Source organism: Symsagittifera roscoffensis, chromosome 3 (assembly GCF_963678635.1).
Source record: "Symsagittifera roscoffensis chromosome 3, txSymRosc1.1, whole genome shotgun sequence".
In the NCBI taxonomy this organism is placed as follows: Eukaryota; Metazoa; Xenacoelomorpha; order Acoela; family Convolutidae; genus Symsagittifera; species Symsagittifera roscoffensis.
This window is the reverse complement of record NC_087064.1, coordinates 50252259-50269751: the sequence shown is the minus strand read 5'-3', so window position 1 is coordinate 50269751 and position 17493 is coordinate 50252259. Positions and strand designations below refer to the sequence as shown.

Genomic DNA, 17493 nt, shown 5'->3' with positions numbered 1-17493 from the left:
CCTTTCAAGATAACCCATATACTTTCGAAGAACGACACGCTCGCTTATCTGAACCACTAGAACCAGTTCAACGACAAGCACCTCTAAGCGAACCAACATATAACTTATACCCAACACTACCACAAGAATTAAGTAGAATCCGAAATCCTAGTCAAAACCAAAATACAGTCGAAATAAATAGACAAATTATACATCCTCGACGAAACAGAAATTTCCAAACTCCCCGAGTTCATTTTGATATACCCCAATCCCCATCACAAAGTACTCCAGAAAACCCCATTGGTATATTACCAGAAACCCCTACGCTTCTTTCACAACGTAGCACTTCAAGCCTACCCTCAGATTACTTAGGTTCAACACCAACATCTGAACAAATACGTGAAAATCCCTTTAACCCTACAAACCAAACATCACGACTACCATATTGGACAACACATTCATTCACACAAGGTGAACCAAATTTAATCAATGATCCAATAGATATTTCTACGGATACAACAACATCCTCATCACTACCAGAACTATTATCACTACCATCAACACCATCAATAAGCCAGATTTCACCACCACCTTTTAACTTAAATTTCCCAAATAACCTCGACGCTAGATATCGAGAACAATCATCAACAAATATTCCTTTAAGACTAGACTGGAATACATTCACAGCACCTCCACCATTATTTGGACAACACCCATAAAGTAACCGACTCCACAACTGGGCACTAAATAGACTACAATATAGACAAGACATTCACGAAGACATTCGTGATCATAACATCCAAATACTCCAACAAAATAGTCTACAATTAAAATTTGAAATCACGGTTAAATTAAACAACATTACTCAACATCCCTATCCATTAAACCCACCGAATATAGCAGCTCAATCCCTGCCACCACCATTTATAACAACTGAAGTGATATACAAATACGACAGATATACCAAAAAGACAATTGGTTACATCACATTTTATAACCCATACTCAGGATTGTCATACACATGTATATTCTAAAAATTTTAATTTTTCTCCAACTCCTTTTTCTAGTAACCTCCAATGAAAACATAAACCCTTCCCCCCGCACAGGACCCCAAGATTTATTAGTAACACATTACGATTGTGAAGAAAACGAACAAAAAACACTACACAAATATGCAATAAATCAAGTATCACAATGCGAAACAGAACCACAAGCTATAGAAACAACAAATGTAATAGCAACACTTTATTCAAAAGCCCGAGCAACTACAGTTATAGGATATAAATTCACAGCAACATTTTCTGAAAAGAAAGTACATTGTTCACAAGTCTCAAACGGAAATAAAAACCGACTTGACCATGAATCATTCTACCAGAGTAATATAGAACGACTTTTACATCTCAATCCCGAAGATTGTAAAAACGAGTTACTCCGACTAAACATCACAAAAAATAAAAACACAGATAGAAATTTAGTATAATTCCAAGTTTTTTCAGATTCTGTACATCAAGCAGAACTTGAAAGATATCAAGGACATATAAAATTAGATGAAAAATACCCATACAACGGCGCACACGGAAGATTAACTTATGACATACACGATAAACACTGGATACCACACATTGGTATAAATGACCCATCAAACTGCAAAGCAGACACAAAAAATAAAGGATATCAAGAAATCATGTTTTTCGATTGGAAAATACAACTCGAAAAAATACAACTCACACGCGATTTATCTGACAACACAATGATCTATCAAGGAATTAGATTACCCTGTAAAAACGATCAAGGCTATTGTGACCCTACAACACGAACACAAGCAACAATTGTTTGTTTCCCCGAAGACACATGTACAACATTTCAAGTAGCAAAAATACACGCTCGTATGATAAAATTTCACGAAAAATATTTTATACAATCAATTCCATATGAACAAGTCCATCCATTACGAAAACAAAGTTCTAATTTTAGAAATATACACAATATAGAAAATAAATTGACACGTTTTCAAATATACCAAGAAACAGAACTTGCATGTAAGTACAGAAATCCACTTCACAGAACACAATACTCCGAGATATTAGTTGAATACGAAAAAGGATTCGACATGACCACTGGAAAAGTAAAATTCGACCCATACGCCACAAGTCACCCTATAAACGAAGGAACATCATATATACCAGTTGATTTTCAAAAAAGTAAAAGTCAACCTGGTGGACATCTAAAACCCCATGACACTAGAAGCACACGTTTACAAGAACTATCACTAATGAATAGTACATATTTCGGTAATATCCATTATGATACTCACCTAGATATGAAATTAGACTACACAATTAGCCGAATTTTTCAAGAAATGTCACTCTCTGAATTAGAAACACTTCACCAACTATGCGAATTGGAAAGGACACAAATCCTACAATCACTTGCACTAGCAGTTTTAAAAATACCCTACGCAGGATATTTACTATGAGGCAATAGATCAAATTTTTTAGACTACGAAGGAAACATTTTATGGTTTTATACCTGTACCAAAAAAGTATCACCACTATATGTTTTTGAAGATAAACGATGCTATAAAAGAAACCCTATCTTTTATAAGAATAAGGTACATTTCGTTGACACACTTTCAAGACGAACCTATTTCTGGGATACCGCAGTCCCATGTGGATCAGAAAATAGCCACAATGTAGTTAAACTGAACCCTGATGAAGATAAATATTACCTTCTTACCCCATATCCCACATTAATGCAATCACTCAAAAAATTTTCACCTGAAAGCATTAGAGCTATTGCTCGAAACCCAAATATTGACCTACAGTCAATTGGAATATACTCAAAGTCCGATATACAACATCACATTAGAACACAACAATTCCAAGAATTATTAACACAAATGGACACTATACAAAGACAATCAATTGACCAAAACTTACGCAAACTTGCCGAAACCGCAGGATTTGCAGATATTTATACACAAGATTATAGCGGATATTTTAAAGACATTAAAGACTATATATATCTAAACGGTGAAAAATACAGACCACAAGATATTTCACCTATAAATATTTTTAGCTTTTTTACACTAAAAAATGAAATTCTCGATTTTCTAGGATGGCCCTACTACATCTTAGAAAAATCGACTATTTTATACGCAATGTTTAACTTTATAGGATTTTCTTTTTTCGCTTTTAAAAGGAATCTATAATACATGCGCTATACACACACAAGTAAATAGACAAGCAAGTGTAGCACGCATACTATTTGCAGGATTTTTTGGAATTTTTTCATCATCAATAAACAAAATTCTTTTAGACGCACAAATAAAAGAATACAACACAAAAATAGCAACAAGACAGAACACATACGACGAAGAACATAACAATGTAGAAATAACGCCTACAGCACCACAGTTACCACCCCTACCACATAACCATCCACTATCACTAGTCCCACGAAATTTTCGAAATTTAGCAATAACACATAATCCAAATTTTAGACCAACTATATCACAAAGTCCCATTCAACATATAATGACACACCATTCACTAGATGAAGATACATATGAGCAAATTATCGAACAACCCCATACCACCGTTTTTCAGTCTCAAAATAATAATTTTTTTAGCCCACGATGAGCCGACAACTTGGATCCCTACACCGCTCAAATTCCCACCCAACCAACCTCAACACTCCAATTACGATAATTCCACTTTTTGCTTTCCCGCCACCCGATTTCCCAACCGATAATGTAACATCAGGCATGAATTCAGACACTAACTCACATATCTCAGTTTTATACTCCATTTTACAACTCAATAACCCAAATATTGAAACCCCTGATGAATTTGCAGACTCTGAACCATCTCCATCCAATAATTTTCAAACCAACTCCTCAGTTTTTTCAAAACCCCCTTTTCAACCAATCCCGTCAAATAACCCACTTCCATCCATTTCTACACCCTCTTATGCTTCACAAGTCACCCCAACCTACTCTTCATTTCATTCAGACCGATCATCCAATTCTCCAGATACTCCCCAAATCTCCCAGGAACTAGATAATTTTATCACCCTACAGCAACAACCCTTCCACCTTGAAAACCCCACTATAAATCAAATTTCATCCACAATAGAATCATCAAACCCACCTACCCCTACACCCTCATCAGCTTATACCGCATCATTAGCACCATCATCCACATCCACCGAATCATCAAATAGCACTAATAGAGCTTATCGCACTTTCAAAAGAAAGTTCCCGAACCATCCATTTCCAACAAAACCAGGAACAGCCCGTGAATATATTAATCATCCAAATCACACTAACACGAAAGATTTTTTAGCAATCACCCTACCTTCATTTCCACAATATACTTTGAACACTCCTAACAACACTAACGACACACGTAGTTTTGTAGATGAACAAGTTTTAATGCCTACACTTCATTGGACATCATATTATCATTTTACTAACCCCCTTTGCCTACCTTTATCTAACACTCGTATCGATATAGAAAGAAATAAAGATATGCTATATCGACTCACCATGCCACTAACACATAGACAATTTACTTATATAGGATATAAAAAGTCACTAAAAACATACACTGCACCCCGAGCTAACGAATATACGCTAGAATATTACGATCACAACATCATCCGAGCTAACCAAGACCAATTTTTAGATGATGACCGTTTCGCTAACCCACAAATCACAGAAAAATTCTTCATCAAAACACCATATGTATTTACACTCAATATATTTGATCGCAAATTCGATCACATCATTTCTGAAGCACTAACCGACACACAAGCTTACGAAAGTTTTATAGAAAAATTTCAATTATTTTCACTAACCTTTCATTTCCTTGCACCACATGAACGAGATTTGCACTGCTCACACGATATTATGTTACGCACTAAACAAACCCACACATATACATATTATCGCTTCATACAAAATCACTTTGATCTACACACTCCATCAAGACAACCACACCACCGTTTCCAATTTATTAACTCTAAGTACACTTCACCATTTTTTTTTCTTAACTTCACATATTGCATCAAAGATACTAACCTTCACGGTATTCTTCGCAATTATGATCCCATAACCCAAATGTATATTTTTTGTCCCATCACAAAGACCTTCAACGCAGAAGAATCCAGACCCTTCCTTATCCCACATGAATTTGTTCAACCTATAGAAATCCCAATATTAGAATTCATCCACAACACTAAATACAATCACAAATTATATAATCTCATCCAAAACACACCTTATGATTTTGCAGTTGGCACTGAAGAACTAAAAACCATTAAAGCACTTCAATTGCTTTGGCCACTGCTTCAAACTAAAAACATCATTCGCATACTAGCAAAATTACTAACTAGCTCCGACATAATACACGACATCTTCCCCCACGGTTTTTTCCCCGACGACTAACAGGTAAGTATAATTTATACATATTCTTAACTAATAAATTCGAATTAAAAAACTAACCATTCTTATCCATGTCTCATTTAGATTTTTAGTCTTCATCTCACGATCATCTGCTAAATACACAAAAGAAAAATAAAAAATAGAAAACTTCTTCAAATTGTTCAAAACTCTAATAACCTTTTGCACCAGCTAAATTAAATAAATTTCATACAAATGTAGTAAATTAATTTATAAATTATTTCCCTAAAAGCAGTAATTCTAATAATGATGAAAATTTGTAACTTAATTTGTCCCCAAAATAGCAGTAAAATTGAAATTCTATGTAGTAAATTGATAAGACGAAAATGCAGTACTAACCTTTTGATATTTCCATTCACTCGCACAAGAATTCTATCCAAACTCGCACAGCTCGCCCAGGAAGAATTGTTTAAATAATGAATTTTAGTTTCAAGCTTTCACACTCAACAACTCTAACACACGATAACAAGTTTCAATCTTTCCTTTAACCCGGTTGGAAAGGAATTATATACTAAACAAAACTAACCAATGCAGCTTACTAAACACCACAACACATAGAATAACAGCATGACTAAGAAAAGGAAACCAACGGTACCCAAACCGGATTAACCCAGTTTAAAACTGGATAATTTATTCTTTTGAAGACTATTATAAAGTCTAAGAAAGAAATAATAAAACACAAAAAAGTCGAAAGACAAACCCATACCAAAAACAATTTGATTTTTGAAAAAAGGACACAACCAACGAAACATAAGAAAAACCACAATAAACCCAACATAAAACGTTATCACATAACAGGACCTCTCACAGAAACCGCACGAAATCATACTCCCACTCCTGGCCTAACCCACCAGAGAGGACGTCCTGAGCATGCTCTATAGCCAGCCTAACCCACCGCGCTACATCCACGCTTTGTGACCACACTTCTATTTTTAATAAGAGGTACTCAAGGGTGAGTAACTCTTCAAAATACCCGAACTAAAACAAAAAGCTTTTATGAAAACAACTAACCAAAATCATAATTAAAACACCAAACTAATAAAAATTTTATAAAATGTAAATTACACCTTGCAGTATATAGATCAGCATACAACACCAAAGACGAACATCCAAAGACAAAATGAACCCACTACACTCAAAAAAGAATGGCCAACCACAATCAATATGCCGCCCACAATCACAACTCAAAGGATTTAGAGTACGACTTGACTTCGCAGAAAAGGACTTCATTGAACTAGAACAATGACCACCTCGATGTTCAAGTATACGTACAGATCCGAGTAACCAGGCAACCCCTCCACGCACAATCTCCACGCCATTCCCAGACAAGGTCAACCCAAAAGAAGTTCTCAACATGGAACAGAAAAACCTGTCATAGCCAACCATTCTGAAATCAGATTTGAGTTTGTTGCGAAAACCCAGTCGTTGTCATGAGAAGACACAGCGATTGAACCTGGAACTTCTCTAACAAGAGAACCCAGAAGAAATATGATGTTCGCCAAATCCCAACGTCCATCATCCATCCTTTGAATTGCAGAAAGACTATTCTAAAAAAACTCTGTAAAACCCGGATGGGTGGAACCTGATCTAAACTACATATTATGATTGGATAAATTAGATATTTTACCACTGTAAAGTATTTAATATTAACCAATCATGATCCATCTAACTAACGACCCACTTATTTGTAAGTGCTGAAATTACTTGTAATTTCAGCACCAGAGAGATTTGAATTCAACTTAGAATTTAGTTGCCTCTCCAAAGGAACTTCAGCAGCCGCAATAAACCAGTATACCCTAGATCTATTGAGCCTAGCAGAGACTAGTTAAACAACCTGAGACTAGATAGTATAAGAGTAAGATTAGGATCGGTATTAGACTAAGAAGTTGCACGAATCTATCCGGCCGAAAATAAGATAGCGTGACGAGCAGACGGTGTACCCTATCCGAAATTACTCTATGAGTTAACCACCTCGGTCATAACTCACAATTTAATCTGATTTTCAAGTTTACCTGAACCTGTATATATGAAAACATTTATTGTCTGCCCATGTTTCTGATATGATAGCTGACTATCTAAAAAGAGAAACTAACGTAACCTTTTGAAATTAATCTAAAAAAATTTTGCTGACATTTAGAGCATGTAAGCGTACAATTATCAACGCCAGACTTGAAAATTATTATATTTGAATAAAGTTAGCCGCTTTCTTTTCAAGCATCACAAAATGATCTGGCCCATAAAAAATCGTATTTTTTGTTATGATGATAAAACTAATCAAACACGTAGACGGTTAATGAATTAGGCATAATCGACAATAGCTGTTATTGAAAAATAGATGAACAACAAAAGTGAAAAAAAGGAAACAATTTTTGTTATATTTTGCAGTATGATTTATTAAAGTCTTCATTTTATCATGGAAGCTTCAAAAATATTTTTCCTGGAGTAAAGCTAAGCTTTTCACCAGACCTTCTCGTTTGCTCTACCCCCTCAAAATTAGACTGCAACTCAAAAATTTTAAAATGTTTTCTCAACAGAAAAAAACTTTGCGGAAAATATAAACTTTTGTTTGAATCGCCACTGAAAAAAATTTAACATGACGTATCATTTGACACATTCCAATGATTGTTATGTTTACTGATTTTGGTTGAAAAACAAAATATGCCTGCTGGATAAGTTCATTCGCTGTAAAATTTTTTCGATTCTGAGAGTTTTTAAAAGTCATTTTTTCATTGAGTGTAGTGTTTCAAGTGTTCGAATCACGGATGAAAAGGTTTCACAATGATGTATCAGTATCACTCGACTCATTCCGATGACAATTTTTGGTACTCTATGTAAAACAAAAAAGAAAAAAATTCATACCCAAAGACAAAGCTCCTCCTCATTGATAATGGCCGGAACAACAACGTTACAAAATATTATAGTAACAAGAGTTTTACCTAAATTACTGAAAACTTGAAAAAACAACTCGAAATTTAGTAAAGGGTGACGAAAAAGAGCATTTGACAACTTTTATCAGTTGAAGATGTGCCCTTTCATCTGAAGTAAGTTTTACTATGGTTTACTTTTTGCCTCGCTAATTTTGCCAAATTATTAATGCAAAGGTATTTTTTGGTCAAAATTTTGTAAACGTTTTTCCAGATTGTAATTAAATTTGACCGGCACATCAAAAACGCTGATCAAATTTTCTATAATAATTTGGAATGGCCGTCCCTTTTCCATCATTTACTCAAACCCTAGATCCAGTTCTTGCTTTAGTTACTTTTGCACAATTAAAAAACAAATTAAACACAAAAAAAAACATAATACTAAAACAAGAAAACTTTTTGATTCAGATCAATGTGGTTTCTGTCCGAGTGACGATTTGTCGAGCGTCTGTGTGTTTCCTTTCACATACATTTTCAAGAAATACGATACTTGTATTCCATCTGAAGAAAACAACGACATAATATGGTGTCTGAATATGGAAGGTCAACAAATCAACTGCTCCCAAAAACACGATCCTTGTCGTAAGTTGAAGAAGAGGTCAATTTCTCTTAATTTTGAGTACCGATCACTGATTTCAACCGCCCCAGTAGTAGAGTTTTTGGGGACACTGTATTCTTATAGTGAGAAAAAAGTCGAGATTTGCAGCTTCATTCTTCAAAAGATTCGCCTTGTAAGGCTAGTTTGACATGTTTGGGTCTTCAAGTGCATTTTTTGACCTCAAAAAATCAGTTTGATTATTAGCATAAAAAAAGTTAACAATCTCTATTCACTTCGGAAATTCGTGATTGAGAAAATGACAAAAATGGATAAAATCAATTAGATGCAGGAAATCTACAGACTACCGTAAGTATAGAATCGATTTATCTTCAGCCATTTTGCGAAAAATAATCGATTCTTTAAAAATAAAATCTTTTTTTTTTTCAGCAAAAAGAAATTTCAGTGCCGAAATAATCAGTTTTTTCTATTTAATAAAACCTGTAGACAATCTTTGGATAATCTGTATGTAGTCAGTATAAAATTTTTTACAATAGAATCTGCGCTTAATATGTAGATAATCTGAAGGTAGATATTCGGTAGATAAATTGTATATGTTTTGTACAAAAACTAAACAAGACTGCTCGTATCAAGGCGAAGCCCTGAATGTTCCGATTGCCTATTAAGTTCTATGGAGCAGTAAAAACGTGATAAAATTAAATGTAGAAAAAGAAAAAAAGAAATTTTTGTGAAAGTCAACCCCACACATGCCATTAGGAAAAAAAATAGCTTTAGACTGATATGAAAAAAGTTCCACCAAAAAATAGTTAAGAAGTCGAAAAAGAAGAAAAAAACCATCCCGATTACAAATGTTCCGTTACTTCGTTACGAAAGTCGAACGGAACGAAAAATTTGATGGTTTTGTCTAAGAGCTACATGGGTCTTTACAATTTCAATTTTGACCATCTAAAACTTAAATCAACAATTTTGTTCACAAATTTTAGCAAAAAAATGTACATATATGAAATTGCAAAACTTTTTTCAAATTCTCTTAATAGGATCAAATTTTTCATTGTATTTAAAAAAAAACGTCAAAAAAAATAAGAAAAAACGGATTGGAACAATTGGTTTCTGTTGCTAAAGTCGCCATTACTGATTTTACAAACTTCTTTTTTCAGTTCAAACACTAGTACAGAATTTTCCTCGAAAAACCTATAATATTATTTGATTTCAATCTTGTCATATTATCTGATGGTTGAGCATGTTGAGAAAATCAGAATATAATCTGTGTTGTTTAATTACTATATACCCGCATCTAAGGAAAGTGAAAAAAAAAATGATTATAATGGATTTTTGTGGTCTAAAACATTGTCAATATAATCGACTCCTATGTTGGACAAACAAATGGATTTGAATCCATTTTTTCTCGAAAATTTATAATGCATTATAATTCATTTGAAATCCAATATTGCACGAAATTCTGCATTTAAGAAATGAGTAATGCAAAATCTTTGCTAAGTTAGTGTACGGCTTTATTATTTCTAAACCTAAACTCAAATTGCAAAAGCGTTTCGTTGACCTCCCCCCCTAACATTTGGCCCTTTTAACCCTTACAATCCCCATACCAACGTTTGCTCCGTTGCCCCCCCCCCCCTTCACACCTGAACCCCCCACCTGGCTTTCTGGGACCCCCCTGCCCACACCCGATTACCCCCCCCCCCCCCCTTTTCAATCACCCGACCCCCGCACCTGAAAGACCCCTTCCCCACATGAATCACCCGACTCCCGCACCTGAAAAAACAAAAAACAACCCTCCAATCCACTTGAACACCCTCACCCTCTGATCCGGTTCATGTTGGGTGTGTGTGTGTGGGGGGGGGGGGGTGTTGAGTGTTAGTTCAGATGGGATTCGTTTGATTGAAGGGAGTTGGGATTGGTTCAGGTTGGGGATGGCGGGTGTAAGGGTAAAAAGGGGGCAAAGGGGCAAACATTGGAGGGGATAGAAGCGGGCAATTGTTGAAAGGAACAAAATTCAGCTATTGAGTAACATTAAAGCGAAACAAAACGTAGAAAAGTTTTTAGTTTAAAACGTAGAAAAGGCTTTATATGCCTTGAAATTCACATCTCAATAAAATGGAGAAAAATCAATTATAATTGAAAATTTGTCAGTGTCCGAAAAAGTGAAAAAATTCAACTATCATGGATTTAAAATGAATTTTGTTGCCTCGAAAAATCGTAATGTTATAATCTTTATTTAACTGATTATAGCCGATTTTTTTTCACTTTCGTGAAAATTGACAGTGAAACTCAATTAAATCGATTTTTATTTGTGGAACTCCAATGCGTGTAGTAGTCTGCATAAAATCTGCAGATAACCTGTAGATAATCTGTATATAGTCTGTATATATCTGTATATAACCAGTACAAGTGCATAATTTGTAGATAATCTGTCTATAAAATGTAGCTCATCTGTGTAATCTTTATACATACAATCGGTAGAGCATGGATTAATTTTGATGGAGAAACAGTCTTAGAGTGTTTGATTGGTAATGACTGTATATTGAAGAGAATGCAAAACATTCCATTAAAATAACTATATAATCAAATCTTACAATATAAAATTACCACAGATCTCAAAATTGTATTGTTTTTTATCACTAAAAAAAAGTGAAGGTAAATTTACCTTAAAAAATACCTTAAAACACCTTACCAATTAAAGTAAATTTGCACTACCTTAAGTACACCTTAACACACCTTAAAAAACCCTAAAAATTTACCTTAAATCACCTTAAAAGTTAAGGTGTATCTACCTTAAAAAACACCTTAAAAATTTTTTTATAGGTAAATTTACCTTAAAAAATTACCCTAAAAAAGTAGGTAATTTAACTACATTTACCTTAACATTAAGGTGTTTTTACCTTAAATTTTTACCCTAAAAACACAAAAGTTAAGGTAAAATAACCTTAAATGTTAAGGTAAAAAACCTTAATTCTCTTCACTTTTAAGGTTTTTAACCTTAACATTTGTGTTTTTAAGGTAAAACTTTAAGGTAAAAACACCTTAATGTTAAGGTTAATGTAGTTAAATTACCTACTTTTTTAAGGTAAATTTTTAAGGTAAATTTACCTATAAAAAATTTTTTCAAGGTGTTTTTCAAGGTTGATACACCTTAACTTTTAAGGTGATTTAAGGTAAATTTTTAAGGTGTTTTAAGGTAAATTAAGGTGTACTTAAGATAGTGCAAATTTACCTTAACTTTTTAAGGAGTTTTAAAGTACGTTAAGGTAAAAATTCTTGACCTGTTTTTGAGCGCATAAATGAAACAAACAACTTTTAATCCATTTAAATTCTATTGGGGCTCATAATTGCGGTTGATTGCAAAAGCCACAACCAATCAAACTCCCCGAGGATACTTTACATACATACATACATACATACATACATACATGCATACATGCATACATGCATACATGCATACATACATACATACATACATACATACATACATACATACATACATACATACATACATACATACATACATACATACATACATACATACATACATACATACATACATACATACATACATACATACATACATACATACATACATACATACATACATACATACATACATACATACATACATACATACATACATACATACATACATACATACATACATACATACATACATACATACATACATACATACATACATACATACATACATACATACATACATACATACATACATACATACATACATACATACATACATACATACATACATACATACATACATACATACATACATACATACATACATACATACATACATACATACATACATACATACATACATACATACATACATACATACATACATACATACATACATACATACATACATACATACATACATACATACATACATACATACATACATACATACATACATACATACATACATACATACATACATACATACATACATACATACATACATACATACATACATACATACATACATACATACATACATACATACATACATACATACATACATACATACATACATACATACATACATACATACATACATACATACATACATACATACATACATACATACATACATACATACATACATACATACATACATACATACATACATACATACATACATACATACATACATACATACATACATACATACATACATACATACATACATACATACATACATACATACATACATACATACATACATACATACATACATACATACATACATACATACATACATACATACATACATACATACATACATACATACATACATACATACATACATACATACATACATACATACATACATACATACATACATACATACATACATACATACATACATACATACATACATACATACATACATACATACATACATACATACATACATACATACATACATACATACATACATACATACATACATACATACATACATACATACATACATACATACATACATACATACATACATACATACATACATACATACATACATACATACATACATACATACATACATACATACATACATACATACATACATACATACATACATACATACATACATACATACATACATACATACATACATACATACATACATACATACATACATACATACATACATACATACATACATACATACATACATACATACATACATACATACATACATACATACATACATACATACATACATACATACATACATACATACATACATACATACATACATACATACATACATACATACATACATACATACATACATACATACATACATACATACATACATACATACATACATACATACATACATACATACATACATACATACATACATACATACATACATACATACATACATACATACATACATACATACATTCATACATACATACATACATACATACATACATACATACATACATACATACATACATACATACATACATACATACATACATACATACATACATACATACATACATACATACATACATACATACATACATACATACATACATACATACATACATACATACATACATACATACATACATACATACATACATACATACATACATACATACATACATACATACATACATACATACATACATACATACATACATACATACATACATACATACATACATACATACATACATACATACATACATACATACATACATACATACATACATACATACATACATACATACATACATACATACATACATACATACATACATACATACATACATACATACATACATACATACATACATACATACATACATACATACATACATACATACATACATACATACATACATACATACATACATACATACATACATACATACATACATACATACATACATACATACATACATACATACATACATACATACATACATACATACATACATACATACATACATACATACATACATACATACATACATACATACATACATACATACATACATACATACATACATACATACATACATACATACATACATACATACATACATACATACATACATACATACATACATACATACATACATACATACATACATACATACATACATACATACATACATACATACATACATACATACATACATACATACATACATACATACATACATACATACATACATACATACATACATACATACATACATACATACATACATACATACATACATACATACATACATACATACATACATACATACATACATACATACATACATACATACATACATACATACATACATACATACATACATACATACATACATACATACATACATACATACATACATACATACATACATACATACATACATACATACATACATACATACATACATACATACATACATACATACATACATACATACATACATACATACATACATACATACATACATACATACATACATACATACATACATACATACATACATACAAAATTCATACATACAATTATACTTAGAAAAAACTTTATCACTTATATGGTTGAACTGAAAATTTGATAGGTGGGCTACGAGATCCTATGTTTATCTTAAAATACCTTATTCCTGTTTAGTTAAATGCATTCCTAAATTTTTTAAGTAAAATTAAGGTTAAATTGAGGTAAAATACCTTAATTCAGTTAAGGTAAATTTTACCCTAACAAATTTTTAAGGTAAAGTTAAGGTAATCTTAGGGTAAATTTTACCTTAATTTTTTTTACCTTAACTCATTTAGGGTAATTTTACCTTAACATTTTTTTGAGTGTAGATATTCAATTTGTATCTTTTTTGTCCTTGCGGGTGGTGTTGAACAACTGCACGTAAATTATGACTACGATAAATTGAAAAATGTTTTAGTGCCTCGCCTTCCAGCATTTACTGACCTCTCAATCCAGACTATTTCTTCTGGAGTGATTGGACTGAGTTGGGAGGTGGACTCCCAATACTACACAGGCTTCTCCGTATATATCAACGGGATACTATACTCCACAACCAAAGCTCAAAGTATCATATTTTGTACTAATTTTTGAACCTCCGTGAACCTGAAAAAACATCTACCAAAATCAAAAAAAAATATGCATCTTTACTTTAAATCATCTTGAAAACTTTACGAAAACAGTAAAATCACTTTGAGGCGCTTTTCTTTTGAGGCAATATGGGCTATACTATTGTTATATCAGCTTTATGTATGCCTTTCATGAACTGTTTTGCAGGCATTCAGATCACCAAGGAGATTGTTGATGGTCAAACATACTTATTGGAGATAGAAATAGAGAGTTACGGCCGCGTGTCAGGAAACGAAACAATCACCTTCCAAGCCAGTTTGTATTTTTTAGTTTTAAAAATAATTATCATCGCTGCCGAATTTTGCTTTTTTGCTTAGCCGATGAAGATCGCAACGCTTTTGCCTACAACGCAACCTCGTCATCAACGACAGTTTCATGGGATTCGCTTCGCAATTTCGATCAAAACGTTTCTGAAGAATCTCGCGTGAATAAAACCAGGATTGAAATTTCGATTCAAGTCACATTGTTGGTCGAAGCTATGTTCACGCCTGAAGAGATAGCCAGAATGAACGAAATTTTGGATGTCAGCGATTTGACAACATCGCAGACCATCGGAGGACTTTCGTCAGGACTAACCCACTTCGTGAAAGTACAGGGTTTGAACATGAACGGGAGGGAGGTGGAGAACTCAACTTTACAGACATTCACTCATACAGACATTCACTCATACAGGTATGCTTTATCTAGAAAAGAAAATATTCAAATTAAAACTTGTTCTCTAATTATATAGCTATTTTTTTTTGGGAGGGGGGGGGGGGCAACCAACCCTAAAACTTTTCTAAACAAGCCTTAGGCACCAATACATAATAATTTTGAAGGAAAAGTGCACGCCGAAAATTACGGTTTCAAAACACCCCGGGTTGGCTAAAAATGCTTATCATACAATTCTCATAAATGAGAACTTTCTTTTCATAAAATTCCATACAATTCCATACGTACAGAAAAATTGTATGAAAACTCTATAATAAACATTTTCCTATAAAGGGAAATTGTATGATAGGTGTTTTCTCCATAAGCCAAAAGTTGTTTTTTGTTGCTAAATTTATTTTCTGACAAATTTTCGGTTGTGTTTTCAAACGAACACGAGTGACAAAGACCTTGGTTAATCAAAGCAGCAAAGGTTGGACGGTCTTGCATTTACAATGCAAAGAAAACGACCTGAATTGTCTTCAAGCTGTTTTTTACAAATGATATAACAAAAGTATCAAACTTTTAATTTTTGGCAAAATTTTTAATAATGATTGTTTTGATTTTTGAATTTTCAATTTATCAGACCTTAATCAAGCATACATAAACAAGCCATACAAAACAATAGTATTTTCCAGCGTTTTTGAAAAAAAAATTATAAGGGAAATTTATCGTACCCAGGACTACGTTATGCACACAAAAAATTACATTTCGCCTGCAAAAAAATGTTTTTCCGGAAAATGTTTCAATGCGCACCAAATTCGATTTGCGGTTAAAAAATCAAAAAAAATGTTGGTGCAATTTTCAAAATTTTTTGAAAATTTTTTTGTGTCGCCATCAAAAGATGCCGTTCATACAATTTCCATATATGTAAATTGTATGGTAAGCATTTTCTTCATACACTTGATGTATAGAAGTGTATGATAATGATTTTTGTTGCATGGAATGGTATGATGAGCAGTTTTGCTATAAAGTAGTTCCCAGTAAATTTGAATTCAATTCATACTGTGCGACATTGGAAACGCAAGGCAAACTTTCAAAAAAAAAAAAAACTTTTTTTAGTGAATGACTTGAAAGTTTGCAAAAACGATGTGTCGCTGTGAAAAAAATTGAAAAAAAAGCCTAGAAACTGAGCTCTACAAAAAATCAGTCAAAAAATTGAAAAAAGTTCATGTTTAATCAAACATTTTTTCTGAACTAATTCTAGTATTTTGATTTATTC

The 17493-nt window shown here is 32.6% G+C and overlaps 1 protein-coding gene across 1 annotated transcript in view; it reads left to right on the top strand.

Annotated features, from left to right (window-relative positions):
• Positions 1-17493, top strand: part of LOC134841748 (uncharacterized) — a 257893-nt gene that overhangs the window by 150587 nt on the left and 89813 nt on the right. The window contains exons 18-21 of the mRNA XM_063857786.1: positions 8776-8949; positions 15376-15522; positions 15732-15839; positions 15902-16240. Coding sequence (XP_063713856.1) covers positions 8776-8949; positions 15376-15522; positions 15732-15839; positions 15902-16240 — 768 coding nt within the window. The remainder of the gene's footprint in view (positions 1-8775; positions 8950-15375; positions 15523-15731; positions 15840-15901; positions 16241-17493) is intronic.